We start from the raw sequence: 11,253 nt of genomic DNA, 5'->3' as shown, positions 1-11,253 counted from the left end.
TTCCACTGGGGGCTGACGTAGTGAAACAGGTACAGTATATGTCTCTGTGATTACATTTCCACTGGGGGCTGACGTAGTGAAACAGGTACAGTATATGTCTCTGTGATTACATTTCCACTGGGGGCTGACGTAGTGAAACAGGTACAGTATATGTCTCTGTGATTACATTTCCACTGGGGGCTGACGTAGTGAAACAGGTACAGTATATGTCTCTGTGATTACATTTCCACTGGGGGCTGACGTAGTGAAACAGGTACAGTATATGTCTCTGTGATTACATTTCCACTGGGGGCTGACGTAGTGAAACAGGTACAGTATATGTCTCTGTGATTACATTTCCACTGGGGGCTGACGTAGTGAAACAGGTACAGTATATGACTGTCATGATGAACGGTGTGTTGAGTTAAAGACCGTGTAACCAGTATATTACAACACTAATGTGTCTGAGAAATATGACAAGTAGAAAGAAACAGAAGAGTTGGGCCTTTTGAAACTAAACAACACGTAGTGCACTACTTCTGATCAGACCCCCATAGGCTCTGGTAGTGCACTACATAGGGAATAGGGTGCCATTTGGGACGCAAACCCCAGATGAACCTTTGAAGTGGAGTTAAAGCATGTTGCCCAACGACAAACAAAGAGCTCATTGTCTGAGCCCTGTAGGCTGCAGCTCACATGTAAACCAGGACAGCACAGTATTCACAGAATGCAAAACATGCAACATACGGAGAATGGGTAGAAATACCAGTCTGTACATGGAAACTCCATGTTAGAGATACGTGCCCCCAAATGACACCCTATAGTACACTATACCCTATATAGTACAGTATACCCTATTCCCTATAGTACAGTATACCCTATTCCCTATAGTGCAGTATACCCTATTCCCTATAGTACAGTATACTCTATTCCCTATAGTACAGTATACTCTATTCCCTATAGTACAGTATACTCTATTCCCTATAGTGCGGTATACCCTATTCCCTATATAGTGCAGTATACCCTATTCCCTATAGTACAGTATACCCTATTCCCTATAGTACAGTATACTCTATTCCCTATAGTGCGGTATACCCTATTCCCTATATAGTGCAGCATACCCTATTCCCTATAGTACAGTATACTCTATTCCCTATAGTGCGGTATACCCTATTCCCTATATAGTACAGTATACCCTATTCCCTATAGTACAGTATACCCTATTCCCTATAGTACAGTATACTCTATTCCCTATAGTGCGGTATACCCTATTCCCTATATAGTGCAGTATACCCTATTCCCTATAGTACAGTATACCCTATTCCCTATATAGTGCCCTATAGTACAGTATACCCTATTCCCTATATAGTGCAGTATACCCTATTCCCTATAGTACAGTATACTCTATTCCCTATAGTGCGGTATACCCTATTCCCTATATAGTACAGTATACTCTATTCCCTATAGTACAGTATACCCTATTCCCTATAGTACAGTATACCCTATTCCCTATATAGTGCAGTATACCCTATTCCCTATAGTACAGTATACCCTATTCCCTATAGTGCGGTATACCCTATTCCCTATAGTGCAGTATACCCTATACCCTATATAGTACAGTATACCCTATTCCCTATAGTGCAGTATACCCTATACCCTATATAGTACAGTATACCCTATTCCCTATAGTACAGTATACCCTATTCCCTATAGTACAGTATACCCTATTCCCTATATAGTACAGTATACCCTATTCCCTATAGTACAGTATACCCTATTCCCTATAGTACAGTATACTCTATTCCCTATAGTGCGGTATACCCTATTCCCTATAGTGCAGTATACCCTATTCCCTATAGTGCGGTATACCCTATTCCCTATAGTGCAGTATACCCTATTCCCTATAGTACAGTATACTCTATTCCCTATAGTACAGTATACCCTATAGTACAGTATACCCTATAGTGCACTATACCCTATATAGTACAGTATACCCTATAGTACACTATACCCTATATAGTACAGTATACCCTATTCCCTATAGTACAGTATACCCTATTACCTATAGTACAGTATACCCTATAGTACAGTATACCCTATAGTGCACTATACCCTATTCCCTATAGTACAGTATATCCTATTCCCTGTAGTGCAGTATACCCTATTCACTGTAGTGCACTATACCCTATTTCCTGTAGAGTGCACTATATAGGAAATAGGGTGCCATTAGGAAAGCAGCAGAGATAACAAGGTATCCAGACTGGTGGTCTTTAGGTCATACAGTAAACTACAGTATTGTTATGATCAGTGAGCTGTACAACAGGAAGTTACTACAGTATTGTTATGATCAGTTATCAGTGAGCTGTACAACAGGAAGTTACTACAGTATTGATATGATCAGTTATCAGTGAGCTGTACAACAGGAAGTTACTACAGTATTGATATGATCAGTTATCAGTGAGCTGTACAACAGGAAGTTACTACAGTATTGTTATGATCAGTTATCAGTGAGCTGTACAATAGGAAGTTACTGTAACTCAGCATCATGTGATATTGTTCTACTGTACCAATCAGAAAGGTTTGTGTTCAAATGGTCAGTAGTCGGTTTAATTGCAATTCTCCTTGTTGAATTTCCGCAGGAAATACAAAGCTATGGCCCCATATTAATAAAGGTAAATAGCTCTCAGATATCAGTTATAGTGCAAACAGAAGGCCATTAAAGTACATTACAGGGTTGGAGGACAGGAGAACTGTGTTATTGCGCCACCCAGTGGTCAAACACCACTGGGAATTGGGTTCTAGAAGACACATTGTCCCCCTTCACACTTAAAGGGGAATTTCACCCTGGGGGAATCTGGGCTTGTTTTCATCAGGAATTTCACCCTGGGGGAATCTGGGCTTGTTTTCATCAGGAATTTCACCCTGGGGGAATCTGGGCTTGTTTTCATCAGGAGGAAGGCAGGTCTGGGCTAATTCAGAAACAGAGGGTTATATTCATTAGTGCACCAAAGCAAACCGTTTTGCAACAGAATCCTTGACATCACATTGTAGATTAGAGTACTTGGAGTAACGCTTCCATTGCAAAACGTTTTGCTACGGTGTGCACTAATGAATATGACCTGTTAGCCAATCATGATGAAATCACATGTTTATCATGTGGGCAGTGTATTTGACAAACTCAAAATGAGTCAAAGGGTGTTTTAAAGAGTTGAATAACCCAATGTTTTATATATAAATAAACAAGGTCAGTTATGAACATGTGTATCCTGAGTTTGAATGAAAAGACCATATGATGGCAGCATACAATACATGGAACATCCTTGAGTATCAGAAAAACATCCACGGAATTAGAAATTAAATCAGAATTTGTACATTTCCATTGAAACTCTCCTATTTGGGGCATTTGCATTCATTTACAATAGCAGAAAGACTGTGTTTCTAATAGCACCTATTGAAACGTGTAGGAAACAGCCTGCTCACATGGAAAACATCAGACAAGCAGACAGAGTAATGAATACATGTGCTGTAAACAACATATCTCCCATATCGCACCCTATGCCCTCAGATAGTGCACTACGCTTGACCATAGCCCTATGGGCCCCGGTCCAAAGTAGTGCAATGCATAGGGAACATAGGGTGCCATTTGGGACACGCCGTATTGGGTTAGGAAATTAAAGCCGTATAGTCACACGTATCAAGAGAGCACTGCATCTCAGGCTTAATACTGTTGCTTTTTAAAATGTGCCGAGAAAGCACCTAATGTTGGTGACGCTAGGCAGTAGCAACACAGACTTCAGGAAGTCTCCACAGAACATGACTGACTGCCATCTTTAATATAGTACTCTAGTGGTAAAAAGACTTTACTTCACACACTCTGTCTGTGAGAAAACTAAATTGGTTTGGTCAACATTGAGTGGTTAGAAAAATATGATTATAAATGTATATTGTTTAACCAGGAAATAAAATGTACATGAAATGCCAGAAGAGACAGTTTCCATCAACCGTTGGGTAAAACAGGTTCAGACTGTCTGAGACACAGGATAAATCCCAAATGGCACCCTATTCCATATTTAGCGCACTACTTTTGACCAGACACCTACAGACACTATAAAGGGTATAGGGTGCTATTTGAGACAGTGTCGCTGTAGATCACAGACAGTTGACCAGGTTGTCCCTCTCCTCTATCTGTTTGTCCACTGCTAGGTCCATGGCCTCCAGGAACCTCTCCAGGGCCACTGTCGGGGTCTGGTAACAAGGAATCATAGTCAGATTGTTGTTGTATAGAAACGCAATGAGTAGCACTCTTTCCATATGAAAATACTACAGTTTAATTTAGAGAAAAATATCTTTCCATTGAATTCATGTTTTTAATGTTTAAAACTGTTTGCATTCTGTGTGAAACATTTGAAAACGTCTACAAACCTTCACAAAAAGAGCATGGGCCAGAAAGGGTAGTTTCCTTAGCGCTCTGCCACTAAAACCTTTACTCTTTCTGCAAAAGTCAACAAGAGAAATAAGCACAAAACATCATTCAATTCTACTGTGATACAATCCAATGCACACACACAACTTCTCAGGGGAAGTAGCTCGGTGGGCGTTCTGAGATATGAACCGCTACGGAGGGCTGGGACTCACATGGCGATGTCCCTGAGAACCAGGCTGAGCTCTGACACCTTGCTCTCCCTGAAACCCATGGTCTCCAGCTCAAACATGGTCAGCAGTGGCTGTCTGGGGTACACGATCTGGCACTAGACACAACGTAGAAAAAGGAGAAATAACTCACACATGATTTTTACCTCTGCGTATTTATTGAGGTTGATGTTACGGTACAACACCTTTGTGAACACCTGGTTTTACCTCTGTGTATTTATTGAGGTTGATGTTACGGTACAACACCTTTGTGAAGACCTGGTTTTACCTCTGTGTATTTATTGAGGTTGATGTTACGGTACAACACCTTTGTGAAGACCTGGTTTTACCTCTGTGTATTTATTGAGGTTGATGTTACGGTACAACACCTTTGTGAACACCTGGTTTTACCTCTGTGTATTTATTGAGGTTGATGTTACGGTACAACACCTTTGTGAAGACCTGGTTTTACCTCTGTGTATTTATTGAGGTTGATGTTACGGTACAACACCTTTGTGAACACCTGGTTTTACCTCTGTGTATTTATTGAGGTTGATGTTACGGTACAACACCTTTGTGAAGACCTGGTTTTACCTCTGTGTATTTATTGAGGTTGATGTTACGGTACAACACCTTTGTGAACACCTGGTTTTACCTCTGTGTATTTATTGAGGTTGATGTTACGGTACAACACCTTTGTGAAGACCTGGTACTGAACACAAACGTGTCAGTGAAAGGACACCTCAATGACTTGTCAGAGTAACTGTATCCTACGGTAGAAAGTCAAAAGATACGAACCCAACAGTTACAGACTGACACGTTTTTCAGCACATTTCAAAGTTACGGACAACTCAGTGTTCCAAACGACCTCCATTCCCGAAGAGGTCCGACTGTATTCATTAAATACACACGTTGGTGTGTTTTTACCTTCATGAGTTCCTCCAGGCAGGACAGACAGATGTTGGTGTGTTTTTACCTTCATGAGTTCCTCCAGGCAGGACAGACAGATGTTGGTGTGTTTTTACCTTCATGAGTTCCTCCAGGCAGGACAGACAGATGTTGGTGTGTTTTTACCTTCATGAGTTCCTCCAGGCAGGACAGAGAGATGTTGGTGTGTTTTTACCTTCATGAGTTCCTCCAGGCAGGACAGACAGATGTTGGTGTGTTTTTACCTTCATGAGTTCCTCCAGGCAGGACAGACAGATGTTGGTGTGTTTTTACCTTCATGAGTTCCTCCAGGCAGGACAGACAGATGTTGGTGTGTTTTTACCTTCATGAGTTCCTCCAGGCAGGACAGACAGATGTTGGTGTGTTTTTACCTTCATGAGTTCCTCCAGGCAGGACAGACAGATGTTGGTGTGTTTTTACCTTCATGAGTTCCTCCAGGCAGGACAGACAGATGTTGGTGTGTTTTTACCTTCATGAGTTCCTCCAGGCAGGACAGACAGATGTTGGTGTGTTTTTACCTTCATGAGTTCCTCCAGGCAGGACAGACAGATGTTGGTGTGTTTTTACCTTCATGAGTTCCTCCAGGCAGGACAGAGAGATGTTGGTGTGTTTTTACCTTCATGAGTTCCTCCAGGCAGGACAGAGAGATGTTGGTGTGTTTTTACCTTCATGAGTTCCTCCAGGCAGGACAGACAGATGTTGGTGTGTTTTTACCTTCATGAGTTCCTCCAGGCAGGACAGACAGATGTTGGTGTGTTTTTACCTTCATGAGTTCCTCCAGGCAGGACAGACAGATGTTGGTGTGTTTTTACCTTCATGAGTTCCTCCAGGCAGGACAGACAGACAGATGTTGGTGTGTTTTTACCTTCATGAGTTCCTCCAGGCAGGACAGACAGATGTTGGTGTGTTTTTACCTTCATGAGTTCCTCCAGGCAGGACAGACAGATGTTGGTGTGTTTTTACCTTCATGAGTTCCTCCAGGCAGGACAGACAGATGTTGGTGTGTTTTTACCTTCATGAGTTCCTCCAGGCAGGACAGACAGATGTTGGTGTGTTTTTACCTTCATGAGTTCCTCCAGGCAGGACAGACAGATGTTGGTGTGTTTTTACCTTCATGAGTTCCTCCAGGCAGGACAGACAGATGTTGGTGTGTTTTTACCTTCATGAGTTCCTCCAGGCAGGACAGACAGATGTTGGTGTGTTTTTACCTTCATGAGTTCCTCCAGGCAGGACAGACAGATGTTGGTGTGTTTTTACCTTCATGAGTTCCTCCAGGCAGGACAGACAGATGTTGGTGTGTTTTTACCTTCATGAGTTCCTCCAGGCAGGACAGACAGATGTTGGTGTGTTTTTACCTTCATGAGTTCCTCCAGGCAGGACAGGTAGATGTTGAAGATGCCCTCTACAGACGGAGGGCCAATGTATTGCTTGATGTCAGCTCTGTCCACAAACGCCAGGTCTATCTTCTCTGTCACGTTGGAGGTGGTCAGGATCACAACATTAGGATGCCTGGGATAAACAGGAAGATCAGCTGGGCTAAACTACATACACACCAACACACAGGAGGATGAAGTGGTAGAATCCCACAGCCGCTTGTAGCGATCAAGCATGTATCCCAAATGGCCCCCTATTCCCTAGATAGTGCACTAGTTTTGACCAAGGCCCATAGGGCTAACGGCCCCCTATTCCCTACATAGTGCTCTACTTTTGACCAGTAATAGGAAGTCATGTTAAACAGAGCTTTCACGAGCTGTTGCCTCTGAATCTATGGGGCTTAATGTGTGACCCACCACAGCAGATGAACTGAACATGTCTGACTGACCGCTTGATCTGGTCCAGCTGTGTGAGGACAGAGTTGACCACTCGGATGGCGTCTGAGGGTTCCGTTCCGGCCTGGGAGGCTTTCCGCGCTGCCGTCAGACTCTCCACCTGGTCATCAAATAACAGAGTTACTCTGGGCCCTGCAGTTACATGTGTAGGCTTTAACTGGGCCCTGCAGTTACATTTGTAGGCTTTAACTGGGCCCTGCAGTTACATTTGTAGGCTTTAACTGGGCCCTGCAGTTACATTTGTAGGCTTTAACTGGGCCCTGCAGTTACATTTGTAGGCTTTAACTGGGCCCTGCAGTTACATTTGTAGGCTTTAACTGGGCCCTGGAGTTACATTTGTAGGCTTTAACTGGGCCCAGCAGTTACATTTGTAGGCTTTAACTGGGGCCTGGAGTTGTTCCTGACCACATGACCTGACCAGGAAAAGCTCTGAACCACTGTTGTAGGCAATTCATACTTTACCTCATCAATGAGAACAAACACCAGAGCCTGCTTGTCATCTATCAGCTGTTGAATCTTCTGGAACATCTTAGTGACCAGTTTACCACTCTGGAAGAAAGACACATTACCTGTTTACAGTCAAACAATACCAATAATCATTTATTCATGTTGATGCTGTAGAGTCTTGCTGTGGACAAATCCAATTTCCCCTTGTGGGATTAATAACGTTTATTCCAGTAAATTCAATAAGACATGAAGAGCCAACTGTACCTCAGAGAACCACTTGGAGAACAAACTGTGGCTGTTGATCTCAACAAACTGCCCATAAGAGTACCTGCAGGAAGAACAGGACAGGAAGTTCAAGTTTATAGAACCCATATGGACGTCATAAGACACTGAAATACATGGATATTGCATTGATTAATAGAGAATAAAACAATCAAGTTAAAATACATGGTAAAACCAGGACAATATGTACATTTACGTTTGGGAATACAGTACGTGATGGAATGACTAGAGGTGGTGAAAAAGATAGATTGTTGCAGATAGATTCTGCCAAAGCCCTTTCCTCAGAGTGAGAGCTCTCTCTTACCGGTTCGATAGTCTGATTGACAGCTTCTGGGCCAGAGCTTTACACAAAGACGTCTTCCCTGTGCCCGGGGGTCCTAATGTGGCCACAAATATACACACACAATCTGAATCATATTTTACAGATATCACATGTATGCGCATTATAGTTGACACATCCATATCTGAGGCATATTATATACAGCATATTGAGGATTGGAATAATCATAGGATATTATACATGAATATCAAAGTTACTACTATATTATACTATCGTATCATAATATCAGATCTATTATTATGTTCATGTGTCAAGTTAACAAGATCCTGTTACCATGAAGCAGGACAACTCTGTTCCATGAGATCAGGTTGCTGTCCACGTTTTTGTCCGAGAAGTAAATTGTGGTTGAGACGTAATCCAAGAGCTAGAGGGGGAAAGAGCAAGACAACAGGATGGAGTTAAAATAATTCTATCAATGTAGTACCACTGACATCTATCTATAACACTCCGTTAATAACACAAGGTTATTAAGGTTGATTCCCAAATGAAGCCGTATGCCCTATGTAGTGCACTACTTTTGACCAGAGCTCTATGGGGCCCGTAGGGTACCATTTGGAACGTATCCTAAATGTTTCTTACTTGTGTTTTGACCCCGCTGTCATACACCAGACTCTCCCAGATGCCATGGAACTCAGCTGAAAAACACACACATGGGAGAAATCATGTATATAAATATTTTTGGAAGAAAACGTCAACCCTGGCAACCATAGAACTACATATAGAACAGTCAATTAGTAGAATCTCTGTTAACATGGGCCCGCCCACCGGCTGGTAAGAGCCAGTGATTGGCTGCAGAGAGCTCCTCCTCCTCCAGGTTCAGAGTGCTGGGCCCGTCATCATTCAGGGTGAAGATGTGGATGGACAGACTGCAGCTCTTCAGATCTATGGGCTGCAGGAGGAAAACAACCCAAACATCAGACACGTGTCTTATAGTACACTACTGTTTTTTACCAGGGCCCACAGGGCTCAGGTCTAAAGAGGTGCACTGGATAAGGAATAGGGTGCCATTTGGGATTCATCCGGGTGGGTGTAGTTTGTGGAACGTTCCAACAGGAATCTGTTCCAAAAACTTCGTAAAGTACAAGGTTGTCAACAAACAACGCATACAAAGTAGCATGATCAAGTCACCTAGGTAACTAGCTACCGAATAGGCATCAACTCACCATATAGCTTATTCTTAATGTTTGTCCATAGGCTACCAGAGTGAGGACAGACATTTTTCGGGAATAAACCTGGTGAGTGAAAAACTTAATGAAATAGCCCATTCACTACCCGGTATCTTATTCTGCCGCTATACGACTTTGTATGCGTTGTTTGTTGGCAACCTTGTTATTTACAAAGTTTTTGGAACAGATTCCTGTTGGAACGTTCCACAAATTATACCCACCCGACTCATCCCATGTTGCATTAACATACAGCTGAAAATGTATTATTAACGTGCCACTAAGACATACTGTATGTGCTAATGAGTTCCTACAGGACATTATTTATCTCAAGCAGCTAAAAAGTGAGAGGTAAAAAATAGTGAGAACAACAGTAAATGGCATCAGGCTGTCATAGTACTTTACTTTTCTCTCAGCATCCACTATGGCCACTGATTGGACGTGTTTGATAAGGAAGTCCTCATCAAACTCTGTCCACCTGAAGGCCCCGAACACCATGCGATGACGGTTCAGCAGGGTCAAGACGTGCATCTTCACGTCAGACCTCTTCGCAGTGCTGTAGTCAGTGTAATACGCAGACAGAGGAGAGACAGAGAGCGACAGAGGAGAGACAGAGCAAGAGAGACAGAGCGAGAGAGAGAGGAGAGACAGAGAGCGACAGAGGAGAGACAGAGTGAGAGAGACAGAGCGAGAGACAGAGGAGAGACAGTGAGGCAGAGAGCGACAGAGAGCAGTGTTGTTAGGGACAAGGAGAAAGAAATGGAAGCATGTCATGAATACAACTTTGAAAAGACTAACATGCTGGGGTAAATCATTACATAACGGATAGTGTCCCAAATGGCAACCGTATTCCCTATATAGTGCACTACTCTTGACAAGGGCTGATAGGGCCCACTATTTAGGGAGGGCCCTTTTCAAAAGTAGTGCACTATATAGGGAACAGGGTGCCATTTGGGACACTTTCATTCCCTAGTACTGTAATACTAGTTCAGTGTGAATAGAGCTTTTGAAGATACACTAGCTAGTTAGAACCTGGTAGATTTGACGTGAACCTCCACATGGATGTTGTTCATATCGTTGGGGTTCTGCTTCAGATCCCCTACCTCCATTCTGTCGCCCTCCATACCTTCAGAGATTAAAATGTATGTCAAAATTAAATCATTTTCGGTGGAAATACAATAACTCCTTGCTCAGTCTAATGTAATGTCTCGGCAGCAGTACACATGACATGTTGACATCACCAACATGCATAAGAAGTACTTATCAACTATCTGCCTTTACAACTTTACCAACAAAATAAGTATAATTAGTTAGCTAGTATGACAACAACATATTCAATGCAAAGCATCGAACTCACAGCATTTAGCTACCTAGCTAATGTTCGCTAGCTACACTAACGTTACTAGTTAAAGTCGCAGAGTGACACGCTTTATTCTGTTGCTAGATGTTACTAGTGTTACGTGTGTAATACAGCTATTACGATTCGTCATTTATTTTGTTAAGCTTTCATTCAAGAAGTTTACACAAAATTGCTTACCTTAGTTTTGGTACGGAATCGACTGAACGTCACTCGAATTTAGCGCGCAGTTTTGTTGAACCTGAAGTAGATGCGTTGTTGTGTGAAATGTACTTCCGG

At 42.5% G+C, this 11,253-nt stretch overlaps 1 protein-coding gene across 1 annotated transcript; it reads right to left on the bottom strand.

Annotated features, from left to right (window-relative positions):
* Window positions 1-3,173: 3,173 nt before the first annotated feature.
* trip13 (thyroid hormone receptor interactor 13) lies at window positions 3,174-11,253 on the bottom strand. The gene is made up of 14 exons (XM_071395918.1): window positions 11,155-11,253; window positions 10,650-10,743; window positions 10,023-10,173; window positions 9,220-9,343; window positions 9,034-9,089; window positions 8,728-8,818; window positions 8,419-8,491; window positions 8,097-8,160; window positions 7,848-7,934; window positions 7,379-7,485; window positions 6,912-7,065; window positions 4,615-4,727; window positions 4,402-4,471; window positions 3,174-4,224 (listed from the first exon to the last, which is right to left on the bottom strand). Exons 2-14 carry the CDS (start codon window positions 10,739-10,741, stop codon window positions 4,129-4,131), a joined length of 1,278 nt encoding a protein of 425 aa, XP_071252019.1. The 5' UTR covers window positions 10,742-10,743; window positions 11,155-11,253; the 3' UTR covers window positions 3,174-4,128.

Source organism: Salvelinus alpinus, chromosome 4, assembly GCF_045679555.1.
Source record: "Salvelinus alpinus chromosome 4, SLU_Salpinus.1, whole genome shotgun sequence".
NCBI lineage: Eukaryota > Metazoa > Chordata > Actinopteri > Salmoniformes > Salmonidae > Salvelinus > Salvelinus alpinus.
This window is presented reverse-complemented; position numbering and strand designations above follow the sequence as displayed.